This window comes from Meles meles, chromosome 4, assembly GCF_922984935.1.
Source record: "Meles meles chromosome 4, mMelMel3.1 paternal haplotype, whole genome shotgun sequence".
Classification (NCBI taxonomy): domain Eukaryota; kingdom Metazoa; phylum Chordata; class Mammalia; order Carnivora; family Mustelidae; genus Meles; species Meles meles.
Window position 1 is genome coordinate 25,353,347 of NC_060069.1, and position 14,324 is coordinate 25,367,670.

The 14,324-nt window shown below is 39.8% G+C and overlaps 1 protein-coding gene across 1 annotated transcript in view; it reads right to left on the reverse strand.

Annotated features, from left to right (window-relative positions):
* The window catches only part of GADL1 (glutamate decarboxylase like 1), a 171,334-nt gene that overhangs the window by 69,747 nt on the left and 87,263 nt on the right, over positions 1 to 14,324 (reverse strand). The window contains exons 12-13 of the mRNA XM_046002877.1: positions 12,197 to 12,396; positions 2,011 to 2,062 (exon numbers count right to left, since the gene is read on the reverse strand). Of these exons, the coding sequence (XP_045858833.1) occupies positions 2,011 to 2,062; positions 12,197 to 12,396 (252 nt within the window). The remainder of the gene's footprint in view (positions 1 to 2,010; positions 2,063 to 12,196; positions 12,397 to 14,324) is intronic.

Genomic DNA, 14,324 nt, shown 5'->3' on the forward strand with positions numbered 1-14,324 from the left:
CCCACCCTCTAAATTTGCTTTTTACTTCTTTGGGGGTGTTACCAGAAAGTCATTTAAATATGGGTTATCTTTGCAAGTTCCTTCATGTCCCTGTTTTTCAGGAACTTTGGACTCTTTCGTAGAAAGTGCTAGAAGGACTGTCACCAAACCCCACCTGGGCCACTGCAACGGCATCTCAGTTTGTCTGATTTACCCTTTTGCTAGCTGTCCTTCATATCCTCCCTCCTGCCCCATTCCTCTCTTCCCAGGACATCCAGCATCATCTTTTAAAATGGAATTCGGCGGGGCGGTGTGGGGGATGTTGGAGTGGGGAGAGGTTCCTGGGTGTCTCAGTCAGTTAAGCATCTGACTCTTGAATTCAGATCAGGATATGATCTCAGGATCCTGAGATCAAGGCCCATGTCGGGCTCCACTCTTTCTGCACCCCCCCTTCCTCTTAAACAAATAAAGTTTTTTTAAAAAGTTAAAAAAATAAATAAATAAAATGGAATTCAGACTCCTGTCTCCATAAAACTTCTTTAACGATTACACTTGGAATAAAAGCTAAAACCAGGGCCCACCTGACTCCACTTGCTCCGGTCTCTGCTCACCTCTCCACCTGCACCCCTGCCCCTCGTTTAATATACCTTCTTCTGGTTCCTCAAACACATAAAATTCTTTTCAGCTGGAAGCCTTTGTTGTTGTTTATTGATTCTATCTAGAACGTCTTTCCCTCAGACATCCACATGACACACTGTTTACCATTAGTCAGGTCTTGGCTTAAAAAAAAGACCTCAGAGAGCCCTAGCTGCATGCCCCAAATGAAACAGCCCCCCCCCACCCACCTTGTCATTTCAGTATTCCACCCCTGTCTCTATTATAGAACTTGCCACATCTGTAACTCTCTCTTTATTTGTATACTCGATTCTCTCTCATGAACCTGCTTTATTGTTTTCTTAGTGCATCTCACTACCTGAAGTTTGCTAGGTATTAATTTGCTTGTTTATTCCCTGTCACTTGCCATTTGAATATAAGCACCACCAGAGCAGGGAATTTCCCTGTCTTACATTTGCAATACCTAGAACTGTGCCTGGCACATAGTAATTATTCAATAAATCTTGCTGAATAAATGAATGCCAAAAGTTAGGCAGATTGCTTACATATGCAAAAGTTCCTAAGGTTATAATCTCTAGGTGATTTTTACATTAGGTTAAAAATTGCTATATAGGGGCGCCTATATAGGGTGGCTCAGTGGATTAAGCCTCTGCCTTTGGCTTGGGTCGTGGTCTCGGGGTCCTGGGATTGAGCCCCGCATCGGGCTCTCTGCTCAGCGGGGAGCCTGCTTCTCCCTCTCTCTCTCTCTGCCTGCCTCTCTGTCTACTTGTGATCTCTCTCTGTCAAATAAATAAATAAAATCTTTTTAAAAAAATTGATATAAAATATGTGCTATAAGGAGATCTAAGAGAACATCCCATAGTTCATATTTTTTAAAAATCAGAATTAAAGAAGATTCTTCATAATTTCTATGTATTTTAGGGAAAAAACCCAGTATTCTCTATCTTTGCAACTGTTTTATTTTTATATAATAGCAAACAGTCCAACCACAAAATGACTTATTTTCCCATTGCTCCAAAGCTAATATGCTCTCATTATTTTATAAAAAGAAAAAACTATATGCACTATTGTACATTCACTTAATTGATTTTTCACATGTAGGCACCACTATTGCAGAGTTGAATATTCACAGTACAATCATCATGCAATTTATATATTTATTCAGTATTATCCTTGGTAATTATTATTGAGCACTTTAATTTTCAATACTTAGATGCAAGTGTGTTCTTTGCGAATCCAACAAAGGCAAAATACTCACTAATAGAGTAAATTAACATAATGGACTCCATGAATTAAGCTAATGACTTGTTTCTAAGTCTGCGACACAAAAACCAATGAAATATAACAGATTTGAAAATTACCACCTTCATCCCTGTTGACTGACAAAATCACTAGCACAATTCCATAATCACTTACTTCCAGCAATAGCTTGAATCCTTCTCTTTTCTTGATTTCTTCTACGAGGTACCTAAAAATGAAAGAAACGATAATATTTATACCCCAGCATCTAACAATTCCATGAGCACGAGTGAAACACAAAACACTGCTATTTCAGAATGCAGAGATAAGGCTTAGAAATACAGGCTTAGAAATAAGGAAGGGCGGGGGATAGGGATAAACATGGATTTAGACAGATATCCCTGAACCCACAGCAGACCCCGAGGGCCCAAGTAAAAGATCCATCTTTTGGATGAGGTGACGTTTATCCCTCGTGTTAGCAATAGATTTAACCCCAGTATGAAAACCACCTAAAATATGTTGGAGATACATCTCTGACCATGTGGGTTTCACATTCATGTCCTAGACGGGGATTTAACACATGTATTTATATTACCTAGCTGGCTTTTGGTGTATAGTCCTACCTGTAAACTCATTTAAGATCAAGGAAGCTCAACATTGTCTATTCCAAGGCCAGGACAGAGGGCAAAAGGACTTATCATTAGCATCATGTTAAAAGTACATGGGCTGTGGCCACTGACCCAATGTCTATGAAGTCATCTCTAGTGTCAGGGAAAAAAGAACTATCATGCCATAAACAAAAGGCACAGACACAGGAGATGCAGAATATGACCAAGGAAAGATGAAAATAACTTTGAGAACATAGAGTAAAGCAATATGGGCACCTCTCCCCTGGGCTTGGTTATAGTCTATATGAAAAGAGGAGCCTTTCACAATAACTAGTTTTAAATGATTTGATCACGAACCTTGAAAAGTTCATAACCCTAGACCCAGTATTTCAGATTTGGGGGTAAAATGTAAGAAAATGATCAAGGGCATTGACAAAAATGTCCTTGCCAAAGTAATTTATTGTGATTTTATATGTAACAGTGAAAGAAAGAAAGAAAGGAAGGAAGGAAGAAAGGAAGAAAGATGGAAGGAGGAAGAAAGGAAGGAAAGGAGAGGGGTGAGGAGGGAGGAAGAAAGGAAAGAAAGAAAGTAAAAACATCACACCCAGGAATGAGGACTGGCTTTGAAAATTGGGATCCATTCGTCATATGAAATTATGGTATAATTAGCTGGAAGGGGCAACCAGGTGGCTCAGTTGGTTGAGCATCTGACTCTTGATTATAGCTCAGGTCTTGATTTGGGGTTGTAAGATCGAGCCCCGCATCAGGCTCTGCACTCAGCACGGAGTCTTCTTTAGATCTCTCTCTATATCTCCCTCTGCTCCTCCCTCCCTCTAAAAAATAAATAAAAATAAATCTTTAAAAAAATTACATGCAATATGATCATGTCACTAAACTATATTTATTAAATTAATATTTAAAGACAACAAAAATATTTTTCTTGGGCCTCAATTTCAAGAAAACTGAAGTAACACAATCTGCTTTTCTAACCGCAAATATTATTTCAAAAGAATTAAGTAAAATCATGCATATATGTAATTCTGCCTCAATCTATATGTAAATATGTGTGCATATATTTCATACAAAATAACCAGAAACAAGACTAAAATCCAGAATTTGGCAAATGGTAAAATAAAACATATTACTGCAACACAACGTCATATGACACAGCTATTAAAAAGAATGAATTACATCTACTTCAATTAAACTGCAGGGATGTTCATGATGTATTAGCAAGAGATGAAAGCAAGGTACTGAGAACTGTCAATAACATGATTTTGCTTTTTAAGAAATTATCAAAAAGAATGCAGAAGTACTTCTTATCCCTGTATCCATATACAGATAGATATGAAGATATCTATCTATCTATCTATCTATCTATCTATCTATCTCCATATATATCCCCCCCACAGAGTAAAGAATGGAAGGGTACACAATAAATTCTTAGTGTTTACCTGGGGAAGGGACATATAGAATACAATGGGGTAGTTAACAACTCTTACATTTCTTTGCAAAGTTTCGTAGATGTGGTTACTTGTATAATTTTTTTTAAGATTTATTTACTTGACAGACAGAGATCACAAATAGGCAGAGAGGCAGGCAGAGAGAGACAGGGGAAGCAGGCTCCCTGCTGAGCAGAGAGCCCGATGTGGGGCTCGATCCCAGGACCCTGAGATCATGACCTGAGCCGAAGGCAGAGGCTTAACCCACTGAGCCACCCAGGTTCCCCTGTAATTTTTTTTTTTTAAGATTTTATTTATTTATTTGACAGACAGAGATCACAAGTAGGCAGAGAGGCAGGCAGAGAGAGAGGAGGAAGCAGGCTCCCTGCAGAACAGAGAGCCCGATGTGGGGCTTGATCCCAGGACCCTGAGATCATGACCTGAGCCGAAGGCAGCGGCTTAATCCACTGAGCCACCCAGGCGCCCCCCGCCCCGTAATTTTTGAAAGGAAACTTAAAAAAGAAAAATGTAAAGCACAAATATAATAGTTGAATACAATCCCTGTCAATACAAGGAAGGCTTGGGAACCATATTTTTTCAGCTTCTCAGACACAAACACATACAGGCAATATGTGAACTCCAAAGCAATACCATACCTCATCCTGAGAAGCCTATGCTAATCCTGGACACCACGAGGCTATGGAAAAGCTTTGCATCTCCAGAAATCCTGGGACTGACTCTAGAAGATTCTAATTGTGCTGCTCATCAACTTTGTGACTCCAAAGTGACTCTTGTGAAGCTAAATTCCTTAGCTTCCCTGAGCCTGCCTCAGTTTCCGCCCGTATGCAATAGAAATATGGGACTAGGTGAGTCAAATCCTTCCCCAACAGATGATGACTGTGGGGAACTTACACAAAAGTCTCAATTTAGGCTATTTCTGTCAAATTGGCTAATGCTGCTCCCAAGAGAAAGGCATCCTAAAAGAGAGCTATATCATTTCAGTTAAAACTCTGCTTTTTGCTACTTATGGGGACCCAGGCTTTGTATCAGGTCCATTGTCCCTACTGAAGCCACTCTCAGAGCACAGAGCGTAACACTTCAGGTGAGTTGAAGAGTGGAGGTGATTCGGGTGAAGAGTTGCTCTTATAACTACAATAAAAGGCTTACACGGGAATCTCCAACTATGCTCCAAGCCAACCCATGTTCATAAGTGTCCCACATAAAAAAGTTCAATTGCCAAAGAAATGTGAGCAATGCTGGGCATGCCAGTTTGATTATTTTTTTCTACAATGAGTAGAGTACTTGGCTTAATTCATAAGGATTTTTTTTTTAATATTTTATTTATTTATTTGACAGAGAGAGAGATCACAAGTAAGCACAGAGGCAGGCACAGAGAGGTGGGGGGGAAGCAGGCTCCCCTCTGAGCAGAGAGCCCAATGTGGGGTCCATCCCAGGACCCTGAGACCATGACACTGAGACCATTGGGTCTCAGAGGCCCAACCCACTGAGCCACCCAGGCACCCCACATAAGGATGTGTATTGAACTGGTTGGATGGTTCAATGCTGTCATCAAGAACCAGGCATTTTCTACCATTTCAGCCTGCCTTGCTCAGAGTGCTAATGATTTGCCTCATGTTCTCAAGATGGGTGCCATACTCCAAGCATCACAGCCTTCAATGTGTGTCCAAGAAGGAGGAGAGGGGGCCGGAGCAAAAGCCTTTCCTCTCCCTTTCTCTTTACTGAGGTAAGAGTATTTTCCCCAGAAGCCTTCAAAGAATTCTTCCTTAATGTTCTGGACTGAGGCTGAGTCATACACTTACCCCTAAACTCATTATAGGCAATGGAGATTGGCTTAGACCACTGTTCCCAGCTATACTATTGCTATCTAAATAAAATCAAGGCTCTCTTAGTAAGAAAAAGGGGGAGAATGGCGGTTGGGTGAATAATAAACAGTGTCTGCATGTTAAAAATGTTAAAAACAAAGTTAAAAATGTTTCTCTATTACAAGCCCCCTCAGGAAAGCTGTAGCTCTGAGAGAGAAATAACGTAGTAGTTAGCACTTTCCAAACATATTTGAGCATGGAAACATTTTTTGGAAGAACATTCATTAAGATCTTCTGGAAGTCTATTATCCCACAGAGAGCAGTTTCGGAGATGGTAGCTGAGAAGTGCTTCTTCAATAAGGTACCTTCCTCTCTTCTTAAATAAAAGTTTAAGTGCAAGGAGTTTGGGGGAGGGAATCCAAATAAGGTTTGAGTCACTTCTGTCCACATTCATAGGAATGATTTGTTCCTCACAATTTTCTTTTCAATACATGAAAACAGACTAAAGATAAAATACATTTAAAAAACAAAAAAACAAAAAAAACCTCTTCTTATCTGATACAAACCAGAAAAAGATGTACATTTGAGTTTGGAGATATAATGCAGGAACCAGGAACCACTTCTACCAAAAGGCATCCAGGTAAATAGGTTCAAAAAACAACAATAGTTTTTAAAAACTCATCACTTTGTTTCCTGCCAAGCTTAGCAAAAATAGAGAAGGGAGGGCAAAAAAATGACACATTAGCAAGAATTTTCACCAATTCTACTGGGTTCAAAAACATTGTATGAAGATTCTGGCTTGATTTTGAAGCAGATATTAATGTTAATCTTGTTCCCAAACACTTCCCTTTCCTTTGCTTGCAAATAGGCTTCCGACCCTGAAGACTCTCAATTCTCTGATTTGTTCCGGTGATTAGGTCTGTTTTTGCCTTTAATTTGTCCTTTTGTAGGATATTCTTTCCTTTCTGGAAGCAGCAGCCTTTCCAGTTCCTTCCTCAGCTACTCGGAGTCTCCCTGGAACACTCCGGACCAACCTTCTCTCCCAGTCTCACCTCCTCATTTGAAATTTCTTTCTGATGCATGGAGCCTCCAGAACTCCTGAGAGGTTTCTCCATCTGCTTTCCGCATGCTCTGCATATATTAGAACATATTGCACGACTCCTGTGATTCATCACAGACACCTACATGCTACGTTCTCCTGCAATTGTGTTTTTGAAAAATTACCAATTTAAAGATAAAATGAAAACACTGGCCCTTCCGTAGCCCTGTAGAATCCCCCTCTCCCGTTACCTAGAGAAATACGCAAGCACGGAAGTGCCATTGGGTAACCGTTCACCTTTTCCACACTGAAAACAATAAATCCCTCAGTATTCATGCAAGTCGGTGAAATGAATGCCATCTGAAAGATTACAGAGATTGTGTGTCAAGGGACTGGATAAATGATACACTAGAGATCTAACCAAGTAGCCGAATGGGAATTCTTGAGCTGTTTGTTGTTGTTGAAAAGATTTACACACATGATTTTTCTCAGCTTGCTTGAAAAATTACCTCTTACTGAATAACCATTTAACTTGAGGGCCATAGCAGAGGCCTACAAGGTGCCCCCGGCAACAGGTAGCCCTGGGCATTGGGAAACATTTTCAACTTTCCTAAGCAGATATCAGGGGTACACAGTCGCCTGCCTGGTGCCCGAGGTGATTTTAAACCCCAGCCATCTGTGTTTCAGTTATGCTTCATAATTGCCTGCTATTTTTCAGTTCCTGGTGTCACTGGTTTTCAAACAACCCAAGGAGAAAGCAAGTTTTTAGTCATTAATATTTCTCGAGATAAGAGTTCTCTCAGCAATTGGAATGATGAGGGTCAAATGGTAATTAGTCAAGGCTTTAGAGCTCTTCCAGGCACTAATTTTCCCCTTTTTTCCTAGATTCTGACAACTTATTAAATAGGAATCTTTGTCCTTTAAAATCTGCTTTTGCGTTCCCAAGGGAAAAGAGCAAGATCTCTGATCAGAGGTATGGCAAACCATTATTCCATCAAAGTCCGGTCCTTCAGTCTTAAGGTCAATATACAAATTTCAAAACTAAGCTCCATTTAGACTCAGAAACATGGAAATACTGTTTCTATGCAGTCAGAGCAATCTTTCCTGCAAGGTCAATGGGGAAAGAGCTGCCCAGCCTGTCCAGTATTTGAGAGATCTGACAGAGGGTCTGGGGACGGGTGTCTTGGCCATACAGGCTGCTGGTAATAGGTATGCAGCTCAAATAGTAACACAACTCTCATGTGCGGCATTACTTTGTTCATTCTTATCTGCTGAAGGAAATTATACTCTTTGGAAACAAAACAATGATAATTCTGAGATTACAGTCATTATGCCAGGTAGAGCCTTCTGGACACGGATGAGAATCGTTTTTCAAGTCAGTGGCCTAGAGTCAGCTCCTAGTGGAGCTTGAACTCCCAAGAGTCAGTGTTTTGAACTGATTACACCAGCTCACTTAATCAGTGGTGTTCCAGAGCTACTATGGACTGGCTAGTGAGAGCCCATTGTTAAATATTTAGGAATTTTGTAAATCAAAACTGTTGATAGCTTGCAATTTTATACAATGAGAATATTTACACCAAGGGGATTGACAGACGTAAGAAACTGGGGCTTCTGGGCCTTCCTGCTGAGAGCCAGTTTTCCAAGACATGGGCTCATACAGAGTAGATCTACAGAGTAGATCCCAGATCTAAGAAAACATTTCTCTTTTTCTAAAGAGCAGAACCACAAACCAATTAGCCAATCTGAAAATAAATAAAATCATAAAAATACTTATGTTGCCAACTTGATATAGTTCTTAATCCTAGAGAAACTTTCTCTGCATTTATAATTTCATATTCACTCCAAGTGACATGTCTAAAAGGGCTCAGCCAAAAATAAAATAAAAATAGGGGCACCTGGGTGGCTCAGTTTGTTAAGCGTCTGGCTCTAGATTTTGGCTCATTTCATTCTCTCAGGGTTGTGAGATTGAACCCCACACCAGGCTCTGCACTGGGCATGAAGCCTGCTTAAAATTCTCTCTTTCCCTCTGCCCCACTATTCCCACTCTCTGTCTTTCTGTTTCTCTCAGAAAGAAAGAAAGAAAGAAAAAAAAAAAAAAGGAAAAGGAAAGGAAGAAAAAAGAAAAAGAAAAAGAAAAGAACTCAACATTTACTTGGCATTGGGGGTAGGAGAACAGGATGACCTTGCCCACCCCAGGAAGAGAGGGCTGGGTAATAAAAACTGAAAAGTTAAGGGAAAAAAAAAAACAAAAAAAAACTATGATGAGTAATAGCATGAAAGAGGAGGCATTATTTTTCCAAATACTTAGATATAGGTCACAGAGTCTGCAGTGATGCTCACTGAAATGTTAATTCAATTCAATTCAACTTGACAAACATTTACAAACAATAAGTGTTTGTTGAATTGAATTGAAGTGTTAACATTTATCCTCCTGTGATATTTCTCTGCAAAAATTAGAAAGTATCCTTAGACTATAAATTAAATTCTACCCTGAGATGAATGTTAACTTTATAACAAATATGATCATCAAATATTTATATCTAGCCTTCTTTCAAGACACCTGTCAATGAATTACTTAGCAGCTTAGATAAAATGATGCAGAGACTCTACCACACTTAAGTGGTATGAGAAAATACAAAAAAAGGAAACAGAGCTTTCTGAACTTTTATTTTAACTGAACAGAAACTACGAATAATTATGGTGGATAGTTTCATTTTTCTTACCATTGGGTAATTATCTCCCTAATTCTGATGGAAGTACATTAATCTTACTTCTAATAAAGGCATAGTCCTCACCTAGTTTCAGGATATTTTCCATAGGAGGAATTGACGTTTTCCAATGCCAAGGGATGACATGTGACTGAGAGTGACCAGTGAGAGTAACACCTTTCCCTGACAATAGTGACTGATGACAGATGGACATTTGGCTCATTCAGATATGAAAACTTTCTTTAGGATTGTTGAGAGAGGAGCACACTCTCATTTGGACCTTGAACTTGAACCTGAGATGACAGAGGCTAGAGATCTTACAATCTAGGTTGCCATCTTCCTCCATAGGAATAAACCAACATAAAAAAGAGCAACCCTGAAAGATGGAGAAAGATTGAGACCTGGTGATATCATTTAAGTCCCTAGATAAGACATTCCAGAAGTCATCATTATACTAGCTTATAAGGAACATATCATAATAAATTACCTTTCTTTGTTCATAGTATTTTGAATTACTGTTTCTGTTGCTTGCCACCTAAAGAGTCCTAAATAATACAGGATTTAGAGATTTTTTTAAACTGCTTTTTAAACCACAACCACTAAAATTGCCAGCTTCTCTAACAATCTTCTGAAAGTACCAAAGCCTTCTCTTTACCTGTCCTTATATCCAAGCCATAATGAAAAAGAATAAAGGAAACCTCATTTGAAATAGACTCAGGAAGTCCTGAAGATGAAGTATTCACACCGTACCAACTCAACATCAATTGCAGACCTCAACAGGAAGAGGTGTACCTTGGATTTTCCAACAGGAAGAAGCCTATTTAACTACCACAGCAAATGAGATTTTCTCTTTGTCTAGCAAAAGCCTCAGCAATGAGAAGCCATACTACCAGCCAATGAGAAGCCATCACTCTCTGTCTTATCCAATGGACTTATGCCTAAAGCAACCCCTCTGGATTTCCCCCTTTCCCCTTCATAAGCAAGCTCATTTCCTTTGTTCTCCAGACTTGTTTATGGTTTGCCGTAGTTTGCATGTCCAGAATTGCAATTCCTCTGCCATTCCCAAGTAAGCCCATTTTGCTCGTAAAAAAACTGGCTGTATCATTTTCAAGTTTAATACCATGTAACTTTGCATTTCTTCCGGCTAAAAGGCAGATTGTATTCCCTGCCTCTTGACATGGAGGCTGACCAGGTGATTTGCTTTGGCCATTGGAATGCCAGTAGATATGACACAATCAGGCCTTCAAAGTCAGCTTGCATAATGGGGTTTGCCTTCTTGATCTTCTGTTATCTCCATCACAAGAACACTTTCTGGCTTCCTGTCAATCCAAAGAAGAGGCAAAGCACGTGGGGAGTAGACAGCCAACCCCTACAGCTACCAGAGTTTGGGATAAAGACCCTCCAGCCCACTTGCAGATATCTGAGAATAAATAATTGCTGTTTTAAGACACTGAGTTTTCAGACAGCTGTTGCATGGAGCACCCCTGTAACTCCCAGTCTGGAAAAAGAAAACAGTCTTAAATCTCTGAGGAAGGACTTCAGGATTTTGCCAGTGAAATGTGCACAGGAAGTATGAAGGAGAGAGAATCCAAACCAGAGACCACAGTGGTCATGCCTGCAGTGGTCAAGCAGGTAAGAAAAACCAAAACTCATGAAGCACGTAGCACAGGCCAGGCACTGCTCTTAGTGTTTTGCATATATCAATTCATTTAATCCTCATAACAACTATTTGAACCACACACCATTTGATCTCCATTTTACTGCATGAAACTGGGGTACAGAGAGGTTCAGAAACTTGCCCAAGTCACCTCACTTATAATTGGTGGAGCTAGGTTTTGAGTCCAGGTTGGCTGCAAATAACAGGAGGAAGTACAGGGAGTGTGGTTGTCTAGATGCCATCAACACGTTCAGTGGTTTGTCACCATGTGGGACTGAGAGCGTTCTGATCTTTCCAGAGAAGCCAAAAATCCAGATTTTGACAAATCTCCCTATTTTTAAGTATTTTACATCTTTAAATGTTTGATTTTTTTTTTTTTAACACCGAGAAGATTAAGCCTATGTAGTTCAGGCTCAACAAATCACATTTCAAACTAAATCTGTTGGCAACCTGCCCATATGCACCCACTGATCCACGCTTAGCGAAAGAGTCTTGTTTGGTTGGCAAGTGTCCACCACCTGTATCTTAAGGGCTTTTGTAATGTCTCAGAAAGTGGCTCCAAAAGCTTTGTCTCTAATGTTACAATGAGACAAGTAACCATAGCATTTCCATGTTGCCTTTACCTTCTTGTCTTTAGTCCAGTCGGGCATTCTCACACACCTGTTTTTCAGGTCTTTGAAGTCACGTAATTTGGATTTGGGGCTCCCTCTGCCTGCACCATTCTTCTCCACTTTGTTTCCTGGGCCTTAGCTAAATTTCAGTTCCTCCAGGGCTTCTGCCAATGCCCCCTAAAACCCTCCTGAGGGTTCCTGGAACACCATGTACCCACACTTATCAAAAACTGGTTCACTCATATTTTAACAGCTTTGCCACTTAAATGTATCTCTTACTGGGCTGGGATCCCAGTGGGTGGGTGTAGAACTGCTTGGTTCACAATTGCTAACCTGTAGTAGGTACTGAGAAAACGGTCATTAGATGAAAGGAGAAACGACAAAAGAAAGAACAGGTACAGACTTTGCAAATGTTATTTCTATCAAGTCTTTCTGTTACAGGTGTACACACACACATACACACACAGGCAAGTACCTAGATAAAGCGAGTGCACGATTAACTCTCTCTTCAAGGCCTAATGTGCCCAGGGCCTTCCAAGTCATCCAGAACTTGAATGCATCTGGTCTCCTGCTGCATTGGATAGACTTGTCTCCTGTGTCGTAGCTGACGTCATAGAATTTATCCTGCTGGAAGAGGTAAGATGCTTTGGCAGAGTAGCATTTCTTAAGAAGATCCTTTTGAAAAGAGAGAGAGAGGTAGAAAGAGAGAGAGAAAGGCTATAAAACTGTCCATTTTTAGAATACACTTGATTTTAAAAACGCACACCCACAAACAAAACCTGTAGGATGTTCTACCACCTTGTGCCAAAGCACCTGCTCTCACTCTGACGGCCCTGCATGGGAAGCAATATGTGTATATTAACTTTGAGACACACGTTACCTATTTTCTTTGGGGGGGGAAAAAAAAACAACCTCCAAGTTGAGAATGTCAAGTGCATCTTCCCAATCTTGTTGATGAATACTTGGAAGCTCGGAGGTGACCATGTCATCACCTGTACAATATCGAAGTGGATCAATTTCTCAAGATGAAAAAAATCTGTCTATAACCCTCTCAAGGCTCCATACTGAGAAAAAAAATACATATTTTACGTACTTTATGTAATTTCATAGTATAATTTACATACTTTATATAATTTCATAATTTCATAATTATTTTATATAATTTCATAAAACTAGGCACTTGTAGGCCCTTCTTTTTAAGTCATATTCATATTAACAAGGCCAGAAGTAATAATAACCCAGGGATAAAAATCCTAAAGAAAGAGCTGTGAAAGAGTTCAGTGAAAGCCAGCAAGTATGACCACCACAAACATTACCCACAAATCCAAAGGGTTTTTTTGGGTTGGTTTTGCATGGGTTTTATTTGCAACCATATTTAACTCACATTTACTGAGTGGTTACTTCTCTCTAAGCAGTAGGTGACAATTTACCCTGTTTATTACCATTCTAAATTCTTCACCGTGACCTCAAATTTTGCCTTCAGGGTCATCTGGTATTTACATATTCCCAGATTTCCCATCTCAAGCTATGCTTTACCTTCAACTTCTTTCCTGTCCATACCATTGTACTTTGCAGTCCCCAAAATGGTCTGAGCATCTTCATTGTTACAGAATACCTAGTAAAACCCTCGGCTTCCCCAACAGAACCAAACTACTCAAAGTCCCTTAACTACTAGATCATGCCCCATGTGTATCTTTGCTCATACCACTGGCTTGACCTTACCTCTATTTTAGTATAATATTTGACACATTCAAAAAATACATGCAGCATGATTACAAGTTCTGAAGTTTACTAATACTGAACAAGGTCTTTCCTCGTTATCTAGGTCTGCCCTTCTTTTGGGTCCCATCTCGAGTTATGCTTTCCCTTCAGCTTCTTTCCTGCCCTTCCCATTGGACTCACTTCTTCCTTTTATATTTGGCTGCATTTGCTGGCTTTGCTCCTGTGTTTTCCCCACTCAGTATGCAGTCTGCATATATTCTCTCTTTGTGTAGCCAAGCAAGTTCTTGAGGGCAGGAATCATTTCCTATTTATGTCCATGTCCATAGAGTTTAACACGGTACTGGGCATTCAGGACCCTCCCTAAGCAATTATGGTGATGATGCCAGTCCCCATAATCCACATGTCCTCACATTCCCCTGACACGTAGTATGAACAGAAGAAACTCAGATATGTGAACTTCTCATTTGGAGAATTTTCTAAATCTTAACAATACAAAAGGATCAGTACTATACAGGAAGCCACAGAGAAACTCCTCGATGGTCACAGAGGTCCTAGAAAGTGATCTCTTCTGAACAGAGAAGGTATTCATTTGACTAATCAACTTAGTACCTTCCAAACGAAACCATGCATTTGCTGTCTTAATAGTAACATTGTTATAGGTGGACACCAATCTGGATATAATGTGTGCCATTACCAGAAAGCATGATTTTATGTTATGTAAAAAATTATAGACCAACTATAATCAAGAACTCCAAAACTCCATTCATCCAGGTTCCAAAATAAATAGTATAAAGATAATAACCAAAGGAATACTGGAAGTCTTTAGTCTTGCTCTGATGGATATTGTTGGTAGACACAGGGGAAGAATAGATCGCTTTCAT